Source organism: Echeneis naucrates, chromosome 10, assembly GCF_900963305.1.
Source record: "Echeneis naucrates chromosome 10, fEcheNa1.1, whole genome shotgun sequence".
NCBI lineage: Eukaryota > Metazoa > Chordata > Actinopteri > Carangiformes > Echeneidae > Echeneis > Echeneis naucrates.
The window spans coordinates 19,666,809-19,688,078 of record NC_042520.1 but is presented as its reverse complement, the minus strand read 5'-3'; the positions used below and the strand labels follow the sequence as shown (position 1 = coordinate 19,688,078).

The window sequence follows — 21,270 nt, the reverse complement described above, 5'->3', positions numbered from 1 at the left end:
AAACAGCATAATAGTAATATCGGTCTTGTTTACAGATGATGCAATTTTACAGCACTCTCTGCTGGATCACAGAGCAAACTACTTCTAATGGTCTGTTGATATGGAAAAAATAGATCGGATTTGAATTTAAAGAGCCCTTTTTAGTCCAAATATCAATATTTCCTCACTATGTTGAAATGAATGAGACTTTAGTAAGAAAGCAGAACCCTAAAGTGCTTCCGCATGTTAAGATGTTATAAATTGAACAGATTAAGAGTTTGAAAAGATGACAGGACAAAAAAAAAAAAACAACAACTCCAATGAAACAAATTACAAGAAAATAAGATTAAAATAAGAATATACAAATGATCATAGTGTGATTATTTATTCCCTGGGTGGAAATTTGACCATTCCCTCCTTTGTATTGCTCTTGGTAATGGACACATTCAGATTTTTAGCTGGTCAAAGTGTCTTTGCTGTGTTCAGGAGACAGCAGAGTTTAATTTAGCCTGAAACCTGAACCCCAGACTTTTCTTTCAGCTCCTTCTGTGGGCCCAGCATAGAGCCCCAGAGGGCAGCAGTCTGGCATCTGTGTACTCTTTTGGGTGTGAAACGATCAAAGTCTCTCAACAGCCTAAATTCACTTTAACAACCCATACTAATGTGAAGAGAAGACTATTCTTTTCTTTTCTTTTTTTTTTTTTCACTTTATACACTGGTTATTCACATACCTCATATTTAATTTGTTTTATCGTGTGTGAAGCTTTAAATGAAAGCAGTTTATTTAGTTTATTTTAATGTTACATGCTATTTTTAATTTCACATTCCAAGACAATGCAGGAGTATGATCATTATAACTGAAGTGCGAAAAAAAAAAATGTGTTAAGGACACAAAATCCCTGCTCGTTTAACAGCTTCTGTCAATTTCAGAAGCTAGACACTTGATATGTATATATATTGACCTCCAAGAGAAATTCACATTAACAGCAGCTTGACAAGGGAAAATCAGTGTAATTTGTATGCATGCAAGGTGCTGGACTATAGAATAAAGAGAGACAACAAATGTGGGAAAAAAAGAAAAAAAAAAGCTGTGGAAAAAGAAGACAAATTATTTGTTGATGCAATTTGTTTTCTGTACTGAATAAAAAAATCTGTCCATAACTGTGTCATGACTTCTGAGGCGACTATCCTTACAAAAGATGTGGTCCAAAGGGGGCTGCTGTAGACAGTGAAGACGAAATTGAAATGAGATGGTCCATGGAGACCCTTACATAGGTCCCATTTCCCGAGCAACTGTGACAACATTTCACTCTTTTTTTTTTTTTTAATTTAAATCACAAATTTGGTTTCATTTGTGGCTCCATTTCAACAGTTGCTCAATTAACTTGAACACATTACCAATATTAAAAAGCTAAGTTATGGTTGCTGCCATGTTATTTTCATAAAAAGTGCACTATGTGTCTCGTTATAGTTTGGGCTGTGAGGGATCCATCCATTGGAGGTTTCGTTGTCCAGGAAAAGGACGGCACATTTGCCACCAGCATATGAGGGAGAATTGGAAAAGGCTGGACAAACCAACTGAGGTATTGGAAGAAATTAGTCTTAATTTGGACACAGTTCTTGGCTCAATAGACATGTTAATAGAAACTATGTAAAATTGTCATGGCAACATCAGTACAGTGGGACAGGGAGCTGATTAAAGGACCACTGTCCATGTAGCTATCAAACATGAATGACTTTACACAGTTTTTCATGGCAATATGATTCCACACGTTGTCATTGAAGGAATGTTTGGTGTTATATTTAGTTGATGCTTCCACACCAACTACTATTTCTCTGTAGTTGAGTCTCCATTTAAGATTGTCATAAGATGGCGATTTTACAGTGTCAATTTTGGGGAGGGGGGGGATATCTGCAGTAACTGAGTTTTCACTTCAAGTTTTCCAGAAGCACAAGTACTTCAGAAGTGCCATCACTGTTTGATTTGTGAGCTTGTTTCTACAAAAGTATCCGTCTCCTTACTGATTTCTTTCTTTTTTTGTACCTTTGTCACTCTTTGCCATTTCAGACCAAGCAATCTTAAATATTTAAATTAAGGTAACACAAGTAAACAAAATTTGTTAAGGGAAAAGCCATCTGAACCTACATGGCCCCTGTGAAAAAATAATTGCCCCCTAAACCTAATAACTGGTTGAACCCCCCTTAGCAGCAACAACTGCAGTTAAGCATTCGCGATAACTGGCACTGAGTCTTTCACATCGCTGTGGAGGAATTTTGGCCCATTCTTATTTGCAGAATTGTTTTAAATCAGCCACATTGGAGCGTTTCCGAGCATGACCCACCTTTTTAAGGTCATGCCACAGCATCTCATTTGGGTTCATTTCTTTACTTTAATTAGGCCACTCCAAAACCCTGTTTTTGTTTTTTTGTTTTTTTTTAAGCCATTCAGAAGTGCACTTGCTGTGTTTTGGATCATTGTCCTGCTGCAGAACCCCAGTGCGCTTCAGCTTGAGGTCAGGATTTGTTGGTCGAGAGCAGAGTTCATGGTTCCTTCAATCACAGCGACTCACTGTTGGCATGGTATTCTTTTTAATCAAATGCTGTGTTCATGTATTCAGATGTAATGGGATGCACTCCTTCCAAAAAGTTCAAAATTTGTTTCAGTCCACAGAATATTTTCCCAAAAGCTTTGGGGATCATCAAGATGTTTTTTTTGGCAAAAGTGAGACAAGCCTTTGTTCTTTTTTTTGTCAGCAGTGGCTTTCGCCAAGAAACTCTGCCATGCATGCCATTTTTGTGTAGTCTCTTTCTTATGGTTGAGTCATGAACACTGACCTTTACTGAGGCAAGTGAGGCCTGTTGTTCTGGGTTCCTTTGTGACCTCCTGGATCAGTTGTCCTGGGAAGGTTCACCCCTGTACCATGCTTTCTCCATGTGTGGATAACAGCTCTCACCGTGGTTCACTGGAGTCTCAAAGATTTATAAATGGCTTTATAACCTTTTCCAGACTGAGACATGTCAATTACTTTTCTTATCTGCTCCTGAATTTCTTTGGATTACGGTATGAAGTCTTGGGTTCAATATGGCCCACCTTGTCAGACAGGTTCTATTTAAGTGATCTCCTGATTTGAGAGGTCTGGCAGCAATCAGGCCTGGGTGTGGTTATGAAATTGAACTCAGCTTTCCACAATAGTATGATTTATCACAGTTACCTCATCATATAACAAGGGGGGTAATTACTTTTTCACACAGGATCATGTAGGTTTGGATAGTATTTTTCTCTTAAATAAAATCATCACAGAAAAACTGCATTTTATGTTTACTTGGGTTATCTTTACATTTCCTTACATTACTTTACATAATGTTTACATTTGTTTGATCTGAAACGGTCGAGTGTGACACACATGCAAAAAAGTAAGAAATCAGGAAGGCAGCAAATACTTTTTCACAGCACTGTAATTTGGCTACTGCAATGTTCAAACCAGCAAAAAGCAGATTTGAAGGAGAATGTGGAACTCAGGAAGGCTGATGAGAGGATCTGATCTGCTCTGTGCTCTAGCCTGATTCTGTAGTACAGTCTGTCAGTCACATAGAAGCCAAGTCCCCTGCTTTATGGTCGTGAACATCATGTTTCGCTGAACAAGACTTGAAGCTACAGACAAAGTCATGAGGGAAAGCTTATAATTGAAGGAAGAAGCAGGACCATGTTCACTTGGACTTTAGTACAACCTGTGAATTGGATGCAGATTTTCATTGGAGTTAGGCTCTTGAGCCCCACTGATTTTAAATTGAGTGAGTGTTGTGTTTTTTGTTTTGTTGTTTTTTTTGTTTGTTTTTTGTTTTTTGTCAACTGTTATTAATATTCAAAAACAAAAGGCAAAATACCTTTCATTAACACACAAGTGACGCATGTTATTTGCATTTATTTTTATTGTTTATTTTTTTCATTTGAAGCTTTATGAGTAGAATAACAATTACAGGGTTTAAGTTTAAATGTTATTGTACTTGTAACAAACGTACAATATAATATCTAATATAATATCTCTTTCTGCAATAGAGTCACAAATCAACCTAGACATTAATGTCTTTGGACGGTGGGAGGAAACCAGAGCACCCGGAGGAAACCCACGCAGGCACGGGGAGAATATGCAAAGTCCACACAGAAAGGCCCCAGGAATTAAACCCATGACCTTCTTGCTGTAATGCAAAAGCGCTAACCAATATGCCGCCGTGCCGCCCTATATTTTTTAACAAACCTATAACAAACACCACAACAATCATACTTGGAAAAAAAAAAACCTACATAGCACGATAATGGACACAATCACAGAATGTGTAGAGCTTAATGGTCAGAGGTGGCAGTGTTTGCAATCGCACTGAAATCAGCGTCTAGTCCTCTCATTGAACCTGTCCATATATACTTGATTTAACTGGTCACTTGTAAGCTTGATTTTCATGGACTGGTTTTCTCTCTCAAGGTTCTCTTTTTCCTTCTTCAAAATAATAACTTGATGTTTCAAAGTCTCATTCTCTAGTGTCTTTTCCTGATGCTTGAATTTAAGAATGTTGAGACTTTGGAGAATATTTCCAACTTCCTGCACTTTCTGTTGAAAAGCCACGTCTGCTTTTCTCAAGGCTGTTTGCATATCACACAGTTTTTTGGAGACTTCCTCAAGGGTCTCTGTTTGTTTTTTCATAGACTCCTTATTTTGCTTGATCAAATTAAACTGATCAAAGTCTTTGAGGTCTTGCACAACGTTTCTAAGTTCTTGCCGTTCTTGTTGCAGGAACTCACATTTCTTCATGTGCCCTTTCCTCTCAAAGGGCCTTTCGTTTATGTCTGGAAGTTGTTGTTCCAAGGCTCTTGTAGATGTGTTTTCTTGGCTCATTGCAACACAGCCATGTTCAAAGTCTTTCAATACTTGCAAAATACTTCTGAGTTCCTGCACTTCCTGTTGAAGAACCTCACGTTCAAGCCTCATTTCCTCTTGTTTATCAGACAGCTTATTGTTAAGGTCTTGAACTTTTTCTTCGAGGGCCTGTCTCTGTTGCCTCAAGGAGATGTTTTCTTTGCTTATCACATTATGAGTGTTCTTGCAGTCTTTGAGTTCTTGATGGATATTTTTGAGCTCCCGTAGCTTTTCTTGAAGGGCCTCATCTTTTTGTCGTACGGCTTCTTCTCCATCATGGAACCTTTTGTTCACAACTTGAAGTTGTTGTCCCAAGTCTCTGATATGTTCAAGCATAGATGTGTTTTCTCGGCTCATTGCAACATAGTCGTGTTCTAAGTCTTTCAATAATTCCAAAATATTTCTAAGTTCCCGCACTTCCTGTTGCAGAACCTCACGTTCAAGCCTCATTTCCTCTTGTTTATCAGACAGCTTATTGTTAAGGTCTTGAACTTTTTCTTCCAGGGCCTGGTTTTGTTGCCTCAAGGAGATGTTTTCTTTGCTTATCACATTATGAGTGTTCTTGCAGTCCTTGAGTTCTTGATGGATATTTTTGAGCTCCTGTAGATTTCCTTGAAGGGCCTCATCTTTTTGTCTTGCGGCTTCTTCTCCATCTTGGAGCTTTTTGTTTACAACTTGAAGTTGTTGTTCCAAGGCTCTGATATGTTCAAGCATAGATGTGTTTTCTTGGCTCATTACAACATAGTCGTATTCTAAGTCTTTGGATCCTTGTACAGTGGCTCTCAGTTCCTGCACTTCCTGTTGAAGAACCTCACGTTCAAGCCTCATTTCTTCTTGTTTATCAGACAACTTATTGTTAAGGTCTTGAACTTTTTCTTCCAGGGCCTCGTTTTGTTGCCTCAAGGAGATGTTTTCTTTGCTTGTCACATTATGAGTGTTCTTGCAGTCCTTGAGTTCTTGATGGATATTTTTGAGCTCCTGTAGATTTCCTTGAAAGGCCTCATCTTTTTGTCTTGCGGCTTCTTCTCCATCATGGAGCTTTTTGTTTACATCATAAAGTTGTTGTTCCAAGGCTCTGATTAGTTCTGTCATTGATGTGTTTTCTTGGTTCATTATTTCCAGGGCCTGCTTTTGTTGTCTTAAAGAGGTGTTTTCTTGCCTTTTGACATTACGGTTGCTTCTAAAGGTTTTTACATTCCCCTGAATATCTGTCATTTCTTGCTCATTTTCTTGAGGTGGCTGAACATTTTGTCTGAGGTTTTTTTCTTCATCAGATAACCTTTTCTTGACATCCTTAAGTTCTTGTTGTAAGGCTGCATTTTGGTTTTTTAAGTCCTTATTAGATTGAAGCATATACATCCGAAACCATCTTGATTTCTCTTGTTGAACTTGAATTGCTTCTTTAAATTGGTCAATTTTTTCTCTAAGTTCATGGCGTTGTTGGCTAATAGAGGTGTTTTGTTCGCATACAGCATTATAGTTGTCGTAAATCATTTTGAGTTCTTCTTGAATATTCTTGAGCTGATCATCCTTTTCTCTGAGGGCCTGGTTTTTATTAACTAAGGCTTCATTGACTTCCAGAAGCTGTTGCTGCATTGTCCTGTTTTCGAGCTGAAGAGTTCTTTTTTTCTTGCCATGGTATTGTTCAATTTTTGCACGAAGCCAAGCAGTTAAATTCTTGAGTTCCTCATTCTCTTTGTAAAGGTCCCCATTGTTTTTTTTCAGGGCCTCATTGTTCTTGTGAAGAGATTCATTTTCATCCCTCAGTATAGTGACAATGGAAGATGGCTCTTGCTGATTCATGTTCTTGGTCTCTGTCCAGAAAAAATGTTTGTAACAACTTGTTAGTGTATTTCACCAAGTAATGACAATATGAGATTTTTGATGTTTTATAAGCAATGTAGCTGATGAGATACCAGTGACATCACTGTGATGTCACAAAGCCACATCCAATTCCAAAGCCAAATTCTGTGAGTTAAAAGCCATTAATTTGATGGCATCACAGTGACATCACTATGATGTCACAAAGCCACATCACATGAAAAAGCCAGATCACTCACTGTGATTGCTATGGAGTCAGCAACAACTGGTTTTAGGACCATGTTAGAATTGCTCAGTTTGTTATTACTTGTTAATATTATGGGTTTTGTATATGAGTGATATTGCATCCTGCGCCCCATGTCTCACCTATAAATCGGTCATCGTATGGACCCTGCCAAGACCTAAAAATAGGTAATGGCACCGATAGTCCCATTTAGTCAGTTTGCATTTCCTGGTTCTGTGTTGCAATTTAGAATCGCATATCAGTGTTTCTTCTACATTCATTTAGGAGTGTGGGTCCCCATTTCTTGAAAATTATTTCTTTCTTTGTTTTCTTCTTTTTTTATTTTATTTTATTTTATTTTTTTTAATTGTCGCAAATACACAATTTCTCAACCTTCACGGCACTTCCTGGTGATGAGCGCAACGGCGGGGGGAGGACCTGGAAATTTGGGCAGTGATTAGCTTAAGAGAACTCATCATAGATTTGAAATGTTAAATAGACGTGCAAAGTATTGATGGCCGACTAACGGTACGTAGCATACCGGTAGCTTCAGTTAATTGGGCCCGTTGCCAACTCAGTGACGCTAACGTGGGTAAACTCGTTGATAGCATTAAGCTAATATCTACGCACCATGATGTATTAACTGCCGACTGCGTTTTCAGATGAGCTTGTTCAAATATTTCTCTGAGAAGAGAAAGACGCCAGTCGGTTTTCAGTGGCCTTTTACTGGCTCACAAACGATCATGGTTTGGTAGAAAATAGTATTTTAATGTTCACACTTGTAATCAGATGTGATGTGAGTGTAAATAATCAAACGTTATTCTTTTTTTAATGCAATTTGTATTTGACAATTAACCTCAGACAGAACAGAGCACAGCAGGGGGGAGAGCAAAGGGATGGTGCTAATCCATCTAGCTGTTAGATTATTTATTTACTTTTTATATTCATCCTTTATCTGACATTGTATATGACTGAGATTTATAGGTGGTAATGGTTGTAAGGGGAAACAGCCATTTTATAGTTGCCAATAATCAATCAAGTATCATTTGTTTAGGATGCCAGGGACCCGAAGAGCTGGCCCCCTGCTGAAAAAAATCCTAGAGGAAACACTGCATATTTGAATTACGTTTTCTGCATATGGCCTACCTGAGGTGACAATACACAGTTAATTTCTCGCAGTCATAATGGAACATTAGAGACATATAGTCTCTATGGAAGATATATCTAATACATATTTTGAGCAAATATATAATGTACTGTCATTTTAATAATCAAAGCCCTCACTTTTTTTGTTTGAGATAGATTTTTCAAGGTCCGACTCTGGATCACAGAGCAAACTACTTCTAATGGTCTGTTGATATGGAAAAAATAGATCGGATTTGAATTTAAAGAGCCCTTTTTAGTCCAAATATCAATATTTCCTCACTATGTTGAAATGAATGAGACTTTAGTAAGAAAGCAGAACCCTAAAGTGCTTCCGCATGTTAAGATGTTATAAATTGAACAGATTAAGAGTTTGAAAAGATGACAGGACAAAAAAAAAAAACCAACAACTCCAATGAAACAAATTACAAGAAAATAAGATTAAAATAAGAATATACAAATGATCATAGTGTGATTATTTATTCCCTGGGTGGAAATTTGACCATTCCCTCCTTTGTATTGCTCTTGGTAATGGACACATTCAGATTTTTAGCTGGTCAAAGTGTCTTTGCTGTGTTCAGGAGACAGCAGAGTTTAATTTAGCCTGAAACCTGAACCCCAGACTTTTCTTTCAGCTCCTTCTGTGGGCCCAGCATAGAGCCCCAGAGGGCAGCAGTCTGGCATCTGTGTACTCTTTTGGGTGTGAAACGATCAAAGTCTCTCAACAGCCTAAATTCACTTTAACAACCCATACTAATGTGAAGAGAAGACTATTCTTTTCTTTTCTTTTTTTTTTTTCACTTTATACACTGGTTATTCACATACCTCATATTTAATTTGTTTTATCGTGTGTGAAGCTTTAAATGAAAGCAGTTTATTTAGTTTATTTTAATGTTACATGCTATTTTTAATTTCACATTCCAAGACAATGCAGGAGTATGATCATTATAACTGAAGTGCGAAAAAAAAAAAATGTGTTAAGGACACAAAATCCCTGCTCGTTTAACAGCTTCTGTCAATTTCAGAAGCTAGACACTTGATATGTATATATATTGACCTCCAAGAGAAATTCACATTAACAGCAGCTTGACAAGGGAAAATCAGTGTAATTTGTATGCATGCAAGGTGCTGGACTATAGAATAAAGAGAGACAACAAATGTGGGAAAAAAAGAAAAAAAAAAGCTGTGGAAAAAGAAGACAAATTATTTGTTGATGCAATTTGTTTTCTGTACTGAATAAAAAAATCTGTCCATAACTGTGTCATGACTTCTGAGGCGACTATCCTTACAAAAGATGTGGTCCAAAGGGGGCTGCTGTAGACAGTGAAGACGAAATTGAAATGAGATGGTCCATGGAGACCCTTACATAGGTCCCATTTCCCGAGCAACTGTGACAACATTTCACTCTTTTTTTTTTTTTTAATTTAAATCACAAATTTGGTTTCATTTGTGGCTCCATTTCAACAGTTGCTCAATTAACTTGAACACATTACCAATATTAAAAAGCTAAGTTATGGTTGCTGCCATGTTATTTTCATAAAAAGTGCACTATGTGTCTCGTTATAGTTTGGGCTGTGAGGGATCCATCCATTGGAGGTTTCGTTGTCCAGGAAAAGGACGGCACATTTGCCACCAGCATATGAGGGAGAATTGGAAAAGGCTGGACAAACCAACTGAGGTATTGGAAGAAATTAGTCTTAATTTGGACACAGTTCTTGGCTCAATAGACATGTTAATAGAAACTATGTAAAATTGTCATGGCAACATCAGTACAGTGGGACAGGGAGCTGATTAAAGGACCACTGTCCATGTAGCTATCAAACATGAATGACTTTACACAGTTTTTCATGGCAATATGATTCCACACGTTGTCATTGAAGGAATGTTTGGTGTTATATTTAGTTGATGCTTCCACACCAACTACTATTTCTCTGTAGTTGAGTCTCCATTTAAGATTGTCATAAGATGGCGATTTTACAGTGTCAATTTTGGGGAGGGGGGGGATATCTGCAGTAACTGAGTTTTCACTTCAAGTTTTCCAGAAGCACAAGTACTTCAGAAGTGCCATCACTGTTTGATTTGTGAGCTTGTTTCTACAAAAGTATCCGTCTCCTTACTGATTTCTTTCTTTTTTTGTACCTTTGTCACTCTTTGCCATTTCAGACCAAGCAATCTTAAATATTTAAATTAAGGTAACACAAGTAAACAAAATTTGTTAAGGGAAAAGCCATCTGAACCTACATGGCCCCTGTGAAAAAATAATTGCCCCCTAAACCTAATAACTGGTTGAACCCCCCTTAGCAGCAACAACTGCAGTTAAGCATTCGCGATAACTGGCACTGAGTCTTTCACATCGCTGTGGAGGAATTTTGGCCCATTCTTATTTGCAGAATTGTTTTAAATCAGCCACATTGGAGCGTTTCCGAGCATGACCCACCTTTTTAAGGTCATGCCACAGCATCTCATTTGGGTTCATTTCTTTACTTTAATTAGGCCACTCCAAAACCCTGTTTTTGTTTTTTTTGTTTTTTTTTAAGCCATTCAGAAGTGCACTTGCTGTGTTTTGGATCATTGTCCTGCTGCAGAACCCCAGTGCGCTTCAGCTTGAGGTCAGGATTTGTTGGTCGAGAGCAGAGTTCATGGTTCCTTCAATCACAGCGACTCACTGTTGGCATGGTATTCTTTTTAATCAAATGCTGTGTTCATGTATTCAGATGTAATGGGATGCACTCCTTCCAAAAAGTTCAAAATTTGTTTCAGTCCACAGAATATTTTCCCAAAAGCTTTGGGGATCATCAAGATGTTTTTTTTGGCAAAAGTGAGACAAGCCTTTGTTCTTTTTTTGTCAGCAGTGGCTTTCGCCAAGAAACTCTGCCATGCATGCCATTTTTGTGTAGTCTCTTTCTTATGGTTGAGTCATGAACACTGACCTTTACTGAGGCAAGTGAGGCCTGTTGTTCTGGGTTCCTTTGTGACCTCCTGGATCAGTTGTCCTGGGAAGGTTCACCCCTGTACCATGCTTTCTCCATGTGTGGATAACAGCTCTCACCGTGGTTCACTGGAGTCTCAAAGATTTATAAATGGCTTTATAACCTTTTCCAGACTGAGACATGTCAATTACTTTTCTTATCTGCTCCTGAATTTCTTTGGATTACGGTATGAAGTCTTGGGTTCAATATGGCCCACCTTGTCAGACAGGTTCTATTTAAGTGATCTCCTGATTTGAGAGGTCTGGCAGCAATCAGGCCTGGGTGTGGTTATGAAATTGAACTCAGCTTTCCACAATAGTATGATTTATCACAGTTACCTCATCATATAACAAGGGGGGTAATTACTTTTTCACACAGGATCATGTAGGTTTGGATAGTATTTTTCTCTTAAATAAAATCATCACAGAAAAACTGCATTTTATGTTTACTTGGGTTATCTTTACATTTCCTTACATTACTTTACATAATGTTTACATTTGTTTGATCTGAAACAGTCGAGTGTGACACACATGCAAAAAAGTAAGAAATCAGGAAGGCAGCAAATACTTTTTCACAGCACTGTAATTTGGCTACTGCAATGTTCAAACCAGCAAAAAGCAGATTTGAAGGAGAATGTGGAACTCAGGAAGGCTGATGAGAGGATCTGATCTGCTCTGTGCTCTAGCCTGATTCTGTAGTACAGTCTGTCAGTCACATAGAAGCCAAGTCCCCTGCTTTATGGTCATGAACATCATGTTTCGCTGAACAAGACTTGAAGCTACAGACAAAGTCATGAGGGAAAGCTTATAATTGAAGGAAGAAGCAGGACCATGTTCACTTGGACTTTAGTACAACCTGTGAATTGGATGCAGATTTTCATTGGAGTTAGGCTCTTGAGCCCCACTGATTTTAAATTGAGTGAGTGTTGTGTTTTTTGTTTTGTTGTTTTTTTTGTTTGTTTTTTGTTTTTTGTCAACTGTTATTAATATTCAAAAACAAAAGGCAAAATACCTTTCATTAACACACAAGTGACGCATGTTATTTGCATTTATTTTTATTGTTTATTTTTTTCATTTGAAGCTTTATGAGTAGAATAACAATTACAGGGTTTAAGTTTAAATGTTATTGTACTTGTAACAAACGTACAATATAATATCTAATATAATATCTCTTTCTGCAATAGAGTCACAAATCAACCTAGACATTAATGTCTTTGGACGGTGGGAGGAAACCAGAGCACCCGGAGGAAACCCACGCAGGCACGGGGAGAATATGCAAAGTCCACACAGAAAGGCCCCAGGAATTAAACCCATGACCTTCTTGCTGTAATGCAAAAGCGCTAACCAATATGCCGCCGTGCCGCCCTATATTTTTTAACAAACCTATAACAAACACCACAACAATCATACTTGGAAAAAAAAAAACCTACATAGCACGATAATGGACACAATCACAGAATGTGTAGAGCTTAATGGTCAGAGGTGGCAGTGTTTGCAATCGCACTGAAATCAGCGTCTAGTCCTCTCATTGAACCTGTCCATATATACTTGATTTAACTGGTCACTTGTAAGCTTGATTTTCATGGACTGGTTTTCTCTCTCAAGGTTCTCTTTTTCCTTCTTCAAAATAATAACTTGATGTTTCAAAGTCTCATTCTCTAGTGTCTTTTCCTGATGCTTGAATTTAAGAATGTTGAGACTTTGGAGAATATTTCCAACTTCCTGCACTTTCTGTTGAAAAGCCACGTCTGCTTTTCTCAAGGCTGTTTGCATATCACACAGTTTTTTGGAGACTTCCTCAAGGGTCTCTGTTTGTTTTTTCATAGACTCCTTATTTTGCTTGATCAAATTAAACTGATCAAAGTCTTTGAGGTCTTGCACAACGTTTCTAAGTTCTTGCCGTTCTTGTTGCAGGAACTCACATTTCTTCATGTGCCCTTTCCTCTCAAAGGGCCTTTCGTTTATGTCTGGAAGTTGTTGTTCCAAGGCTCTTGTAGATGTGTTTTCTTGGCTCATTGCAACACAGCCATGTTCAAAGTCTTTCAATACTTGCAAAATACTTCTGAGTTCCTGCACTTCCTGTTGAAGAACCTCACGTTCAAGCCTCATTTCCTCTTGTTTATCAGACAGCTTATTGTTAAGGTCTTGAACTTTTTCTTCCAGGGCCTGTCTCTGTTGCCTCAAGGAGATGTTTTCTTTGCTTATCACATTATGAGTGTTCTTGCAGTCTTTGAGTTCTTGATGGATATTTTTGAGCTCCCGTAGCTTTTCTTGAAGGGCCTCATCTTTTTGTCGTACGGCTTCTTCTCCATCATGGAACCTTTTGTTCACAACTTGAAGTTGTTGTCCCAAGTCTCTGATATGTTCAAGCATAGATGTGTTTTCTCGGCTCATTGCAACATAGTCGTGTTCTAAGTCTTTCAATAATTCCAAAATATTTCTAAGTTCCCGCACTTCCTGTTGCAGAACCTCACGTTCAAGCCTCATTTCCTCTTGTTTATCAGACAGCTTATTGTTAAGGTCTTGAACTTTTTCTTCCAGGGCCTGGTTTTGTTGCCTCAAGGAGATGTTTTCTTTGCTTGTCACATTATGAGTGTTCTTGCAGTCCTTGAGTTCTTGATGGATATTTTTGAGCTCCTGTAGATTTCCTTGAAGGGCCTCATCTTTTTGTCTTGCGGCTTCTTCTCCATCTTGGAGCTTTTTGTTTACAACTTGAAGTTGTTGTTCCAAGTCTCTGATATGTTCAAGCATAGATGTGTTTTCTTGGCTCATTACAACATAGTCGTATTCTAAGTCTTTGGATCCTTGTACAATGATTCTAAGTTCCTGCACGTCCTGTTGAAGAACCTCACGTTCAAGCCTCATTTCCTCTTGTTTATCAGACAGCTTATTGTTAAGGTCTTGAACTTTTTCTTCCAGGGCCTGGTTTTGTTGCCTCAAGGAGATGTTTTCTTTGCTTATCACATTATGAGTGTTGTTGCAGTCCTTGAGTTCTTGATGGATATTTTTGAGCTCCTGTAGATTTCCTTGAAGGGCCTCATCTTTTTGTCTTGCGGCTTCTTCTCCATCTTGGAGCTTTTTGTTTACAACTTGAAGTTGTTGTTCCAAGGCTCTGATATGTTCAAGCATAGATGTGTTTTCTTGGCTCATTACAACATAGTCGTATTCTAAGTCTTTGGATCCTTGTACAGTGGTTCTCAGTTCCTGCACTTCCTGTTGAAGAACCTCACGTTCAAGCCTCATTTCTTCTTGTTTATCAGACAACTTATTGTTAAGGTCTTGAACTTTTTCTTCCAGGGCCTCGTTTTGTTGCCTCAAGGAGATGTTTTCTTTGCTTGTCACATTATGAGTGTTCTTGCAGTCCTTGAGTTCTTGATGGATATTTTTGAGCTCCTGTAGATTTCCTTGAAAGGCCTCATCTTTTTGTCTTGCGGCTTCTTCTCCATCATGGAGCTTTTTGTTTACATCATAAAGTTGTTGTTCCAAGGCTCTGATTAGTTCTGTCATTGATGTGTTTTCTTGGTTCATTATTTCCAGGGCCTGCTTTTGTTGTCTTAAAGAGGTGTTTTCTTGCCTTTTGACATTACGGTTGCTTCTAAAGGTTTTTACATTCCCCTGAATATCTGTCATTTCTTGCTCATTTTCTTGAGGTGGCTGAACATTTTGTCTGAGGTTTTTTTCTTCATCAGATAACCTTTTCTTGACATCCTTAAGTTCTTGTTGTAAGGCTGCATTTTGGTTTTTTAAGTCCTTATTAGATTGAAGCATATACATCCGAAACCATCTTGATTTCTCTTGTTGAACTTGAATTGCTTCTTTAAATTGGTCAATTTTTTCTCTAAGTTCATGGCGTTGTTGGCTAATAGAGGTGTTTTGTTCGCATACAGCATTATAGTTGTCGTAAATCATTTTGAGTTCTTCTTGAATATTCTTGAGCTGATCATCCTTTTCTCTGAGGGCCTGGTTTTTATTAACTAAGGCTTCATTGACTTCCAGAAGCTGTTGCTGCATTGTCCTGTTTTCGAGCTGAAGAGTTCTTTTTTTCTTGCCATGGTATTGTTCAATTTTTGCACGAAGCCAAGCAGTTAAATTCTTGAGTTCCTCATTCTCTTTGTAAAGGTCCCCATTGTTTTTTTTCAGGGCCTCATTGTTCTTGTGAAGAGATTCATTTTCATCCCTCAGTATAGTGACAATGGAAGATGGCTCTTGCTGATTCATGTTCTTGGTCTCTGTCCAGAAAAAATGTTTGTAACAACTTGTTAGTGTATTTCACCAAGTAATGACAATATGAGATTTTTGATGTTTTATAAGCAATGTAGCTGATGAGATACCAGTGACATCACTGTGATGTCACAAAGCCACATCCAATTCCAAAGCCAAATTCTGTGAGTTAAAAGCCATTAAGTTGATGGCATCACAGTGACATCACTATGATGTCACAAAGCCACATCACATGAAAAAGCCAGATCACTCACTGTGATTGCTATGGAGTCAGCAACAACTGGTTTTAGGACCATGTTAGAATTGCTCAGTTTCTTATTACTTGTTAATATTATGGGTTTTGTATATGAGTGATATTGCATCCTGCGCCCCATGTCTCACCTATAAATCGGTCATCGTATGGACCCTGCCAAGACCTAAAAATAGGTAATGGCACCGATAGTCCCATTTAGTCAGTTTGCATTTCCTGGTTCTGTGTTGCAATTTAGAATCGCATATCAGTGTTTCTTCTACATTCATTTAGGAGTGTGGGTCCCCATTTCTTGAAAATTATTTCTTTCTTTGTTTTCTTCTTTTTTTATTTTATTTTATTTTATTTTTTTTAATTGTCGCAAATACACAATTTCTCAACCTTCACGGCACTTCCTGGTGATGAGCGCAACGGCGGGGGGAGGACCTGGAAATTTGGGCAGTGATTAGCTTAAGAGAACTCATCATAGATTTGAAATGTTAAATAGACGTGCAAAGTATTGATGGCCGACTAACGGTACGTAGCATACCGGTAGCTTCAGTTAATTGGGCCCGTTGCCAACTCAGTGACGCTAACGTGGGTAAACTCGTTGATAGCATTAAGCTAATATCTACGCACCATGATGTATTAACTGCCGACTGCGTTTTCAGATGAGCTTGTTCAAATATTTCTCTGAGAAGAGAAAGACGCCAGTCGGTTTTCAGTGGCCTTTTACTGGCTCACAAACGATCATGGTTTGGTAGAAAATAGTATTTTAATGTTCACACTTGTAATCAGATGTGATGTGAGTGTAAATAATCAAACGTTATTCTTTTTTTAATGCAATTTGTATTTGACAATTAACCTCAGACAGAACAGAGCACAGCAGGGGGGAGAGCAAAGGGATGGTGCTAATCCATCTAGCTGTTAGATTATTTATTTACTTTTTATATTCATCCTTTATCTGACATTGTATATGACTGAGATTTATAGGTGGTAATGGTTGTAAGGGGAAACAGCCATTTTATAGTTGCCAATAATCAATCAAGTATCATTTGTTTAGGATGCCAGGGACCCGAAGAGCTGGCCCCCTGCTGAAAAAAATCCTAGAGGAAACACTGCATATTTGAATTACGTTTTCTGCATATGGCCTACCTGAGGTGACAATACACAGTTAATTTCTCGCAGTCATAATGGAACATTAGAGACATATAGTCTCTATGGAAGATATATCTAATACATATTTTGAGCAAATATATAATGTACTGTCATTTTAATAATCAAAGCCCTCACTTTTTTTGTTTGAGATAGATTTTTCAAGGTCCGACTCAAAAAACTTCCCCTTCAATCCAAATTGAAAAGACACAGAAAGTGCAAAATTTTGATTCAGACTTCCATGCTCTCCATGCATTTTGCTATTTGGTCACCCTAGAACAAATTCCAAGATAATTGTACTGCAAAGTTGGCCAGTCTAGAGTCAGTATCTTGATGCCCTTCTTACAGATTTCATCCATAGAATTTTCTAAAAATTAAATCTAATAAAATTATATAATAAGGCTTAGTCTGGAAATCATTCATCATAATCTCACTCAGGAGACCTTTGATAGGCTTGTAACAGTGGTGCTTCTGTATCGATAGGTGGAAATATGTTTGTAAAGTCTGAATTGTGCTACCTGCTACCAATTATTTTTAATATTATTAATCCTTTCCCATGATAATAAGCTTGTTTTGGCTTCTTTTAGTCCAATGTGTATTCTCGGGCTGCTACATTTACAGGCACTGAACTAGAAAGCATCCCATCGTGTTTCAAAAAGAAAATATAATGTCTATATATATATAAAAAAGAAAAAATAATTTAATGAATAAACGTGAAATCCTTGGCAGCATAGTGGTTAGCTTTGGTGCCTCACAGCAAGAAGGGGCCTGGGGGGCTATCTGTGTGGAGTTTTCATATTCTCAATGTGCTTGCGTGAGTTTCATCAGGGTGCTCAGATTTCCTCCCACTGCCCGAAGTGAGGGGGCTCTAAAATTGCCCGTAAAGTCTGAGTGTGAGTGGTTGTTTTTCTCTGTCTGTTTCTATGTGCTTGCCTTGCAATGGACTCTATCGCAAGCGACCTGTACCTCAACCTGGGATTGGCTCCATCATCTTCTGTGACCTGGAGACAGATCAGCGGTAGAAAATGAGTGAATGAGACATTAAGTCCTTTCAAGACGTTTCAAGTCATAACTATTCAGTCCAGTTGGCACAGATAGAAATGTTGATCTTGATATATGAGAGTTTTTTATCAAGCTGTTTCCATGGCTGTATTCACCTATATCCTTTTCTGCAGTAGCCCAGTTTTGGCTTCTCTGCACTTGCTCCTTGAAAGGTTTACAATGGATTCATTGTGCTGCTCCTCGTACACAAAAGCCCGCAACAGGCCAGGACCAAGCTACTGCTGCTGCTAACATGCTGCCGACTCCCTCATTAACTGAAGACTTCAGAGAATATAGGAAAATTGGCAGTGCAGTCATTGATGATTCCTAAGGCCAAAATTGAGAATATGAAAGAACGTAGTTCATGGCATTTTGAAAATAAAGCTCTTCATCTCAGCCTTTGAAGTATCTTGAGATATTGCTCTTTTTTTTGCACTGAACATCACTTCTCAGATATAAGATATCTTATTTAATGCTAATTTATCAATTTTAAACCTCAACAAATTCAGCATTACATTTTTTTCTTGTCTTTTTTGTCCAGATTTTAACAAGTTCTTATGATCATTATATATGTTGTCATTTGATCCACTTAGGGTTAGGGTTAGGCAGTTACTTTGTTGTATAGATCTTGGTGCTGCTGCTTATTATAATTATTATTATTTTGTCTTTGTAGAGATTATATGTTGCTGGTTGCCGCTGATGCACTTTTGAAAACTTTGTTTCCAACAATACATGCTCAAGAAATCCCTAGTTTTTACTTATTGTTTGTCATTTAACGCACTCAAATCTTGATGTCAGTGGTCACAAGACTCACTAGTACTGTAATAAAGGCTGAGGTGGCCTGTTCTTGTCTTTGTAGAGAACTTTGGTCACTGCCTCCTGGAACACCTGAAAAATGGCACTGTAAGTCAGACTACACACACACACACACACACACACACACACACACACACACACACACACATGCACAAACAAACACAGAACCAGATAGATTAATCTCACAGATGATTTGCCCCACTGTGTGTCACTGTGTAGCATCCAGAGGGTGCAGAAGAAGACTAGCACCATGTCTCTGACCATCTCCTCCTCCACTTCTACATCTTCCTCTCGAGAGCTTCTCTCCTGCTCCTCCAGCTCTGCCTCTTCATCCTCAAACCTCGTTACTCAGAGACACTCCAGCCTGGTGCAGCCGCTCTGTGCCAGCCCTCTAAGAGTAAATAATGTCTTATGATCAATCAGCTCATTTGATAAACACATTAATGTCGCTATATTAATCTTGTTTCTGTTTATCAAAGACATTAAATATTTAATTCAGAAATTACTTGACATGCATATTCTTTGTGTCCAGACTCAGAGTCCCATCTACAATCCACAGTATTCAGGGAGTGGAGTAGCTCCCACATTTGTTAAGGTAAAATGTATTTACATTTATGTATTTGATCGAACAGAATATGATTTCAGACAAACTTGATAAATTCAATATTGAATTTCTGTATGAATCTATTCTGATATGAGTCCTTTTTCTCTCATCTTTTCTCCTAACCCGTCATGTATTCAATAATTATCATCATCCCCCAGTGTCTCCATGATGTGTCCACATTGAAGGGCCAGTTGGTCGTACTTGAGTGCAGACTGAGGGGAACTCCGCCCCTGCAGGTCATGTGGTACAGAGAAGATGAAAAAATACTGGACTCAGATGATTTTAGGATACTACGCAAGAGTGAGTGTGTGTTTCGCAGTGAGTCAGAGTCAAATGACCAGAATCTTAATGATGAACTGGATTTCAAGTTCAAGTTTCTGAAGAAAAGAAATTCAACAATAACTATCAAGCTAATAAAATATATAAACATACATACATATACATATATATGTTTGTTTACATGAGATGAATCATGTTCTTGACACTTGCATTTTAGGAACATAATCCCAGCAAGCCAAACCTATTCATCAAATATTTGAGTTGTACAATCTACGTAAACCTGGATTTTCAGTGTGAGAGCAGTAGCTAATTTTGGAAACATGTAAAAGAGTATGTAAGTTCCAGGAGAAATAACTATCTCTCTCCTTTTTACCAGAGGCCAGTTCTGCATCTGTGCCAGGTAGGTACAGAATATTAGTTTGACACTTAAACAAATGGCTCGCTCCATATGTGGGTATGGAGACCGTCTTTTTGGTACCAAAGTTGAGGGGTCACAAAATAATTGAAGGGGTTTTTCCTCACTTGTCTCAAAATGTTACCATTTTCATTTGTATGAAATAGGGCAGCATGATGGCACAGTGGTTAGCACATTGATAACCAAACATTGATCCAGATATTCAGTCGGGGGGGGGGGGGGGTAAGTACTCCACTCAATATATTTTTGTGTTAAACTGTGCAGAGGAGCTGTGCACACTCGTGATCACTGAGGCCTTTCCAGAGGATTCAGGCCTGTTTAAATGTGTGGCCATCAACTCCTTCGGCACAGTGTCCTGCTCAGCCATACTGGAGGTTTACCATGGTGAGATTTTCATTTATCTTTCAAAGTAATTCATACATGTACATCTGTTGAGCTGCAGTAGCGTGGACGATACAACGCAATGACGACAATCAAGGTCACTGATTTTGCACTTTGTGTCAATATCAGACCTGGAGGAGCAGCTCGAAGTTGAGGCCAATCGTCAGCAGGAAACTGTTTATCACAAACAAGAAGACCAGACAGAGTTTCACCAAGAGATGTCCTCCTCCAGAAGGACCAGTGAAGATTTTCCCCCTCTGCCACCCGACTCTATGAACCTCCCCCCTCCTGAGTGGCCTGAGAGCCATATAGAGGATCACACACCTGTAACAGAGTAAGTACATGATGACTCAAAAACACAGTTATCATACATAGACTGTATTTTGCTTCAATTATGCTCTTTTATGTGGCCATTTATTGGCAAGGACAGTTACCATTAAGAACCCCAGCCTGCTATGTAGTGGTGTTATTTTGAAGTAAAATAAACACAATACATAATTTTAGATCACCCTCCTTTTTGACCTTTAAATCTTGATTGTAAGGTGGTTGAGAAGGCTCACCACATTGCAAACACCAAAACACAAATTAAAAAGCTGCGATGCAAATGTTATAATGCCAAAGTCAGCGTTATCAGCTTCTTACCAAACTTGACACTAAACAGCATAACTATATCAATTTAGCACAGGAAAAAATACAGTCACTTATTGAACAGTTTCATAAAAACTGTTTCACGTACTTTTTGTATTTCCTACCTTCTGCTTCAAGTCTAATTAAACAGGACCAATTTTATAATCCAACTGCACATTTCTGTTGTGGCCTTTTTATTTGTGTTATTTGTGTTGAATTTGCATTGCGCCTATTTTATGTATTTATTTTGTATATATTTATGTATTTCCAATTTGCTTCTTTTATTTGTGCTGTGGTGTGTGTGCAGTGCGTTGGTCAGCCGTTCTATTGTTGTTTTTTAGTGACTTGCAACACATGGCTGCAGTTTGCAGGTGTTGTAATGTAAAATTTTTTACTGACTCCATGATTGAAGTTGATGGATGAGGGTCATAGTTCTTTCGTCACCATTTATGTCAATC

The 21,270-nt window shown here is 38.2% G+C and overlaps 1 protein-coding gene across 5 annotated transcripts in view; it reads left to right on the top strand.

Annotated features, from left to right (window-relative positions):
• myot (myotilin) overlaps positions 1-21,270 on the top strand; it is a 41,331-nt gene that overhangs the window by 6,841 nt on the left and 13,220 nt on the right. For 2 of the 5 annotated variants that reach the window (XM_029511889.1, XM_029511884.1), the window contains exons 2-10: positions 1,451-1,562; positions 9,643-9,754; positions 18,550-18,593; positions 18,726-18,903; positions 19,039-19,101; positions 19,269-19,410; positions 19,766-19,789; positions 20,069-20,188; positions 20,315-20,519. In XM_029511889.1, coding sequence (XP_029367749.1) covers positions 18,586-18,593; positions 18,726-18,903; positions 19,039-19,101; positions 19,269-19,410; positions 19,766-19,789; positions 20,069-20,188; positions 20,315-20,519 — 740 coding nt within the window. In that variant the 5' untranslated portion in view covers positions 1,451-1,562; positions 9,643-9,754; positions 18,550-18,585. Of the gene's footprint in view, positions 1-1,450; positions 1,563-4,146; positions 4,179-9,642; positions 9,755-18,549; positions 18,594-18,725; positions 18,904-19,038; positions 19,102-19,268; positions 19,411-19,765; positions 19,790-20,068; positions 20,189-20,314; positions 20,520-21,270 lie in introns of those variants that run through there. The other 3 variants (XM_029511885.1, XM_029511888.1, XM_029511887.1) reach the window with 3 other exon arrangements.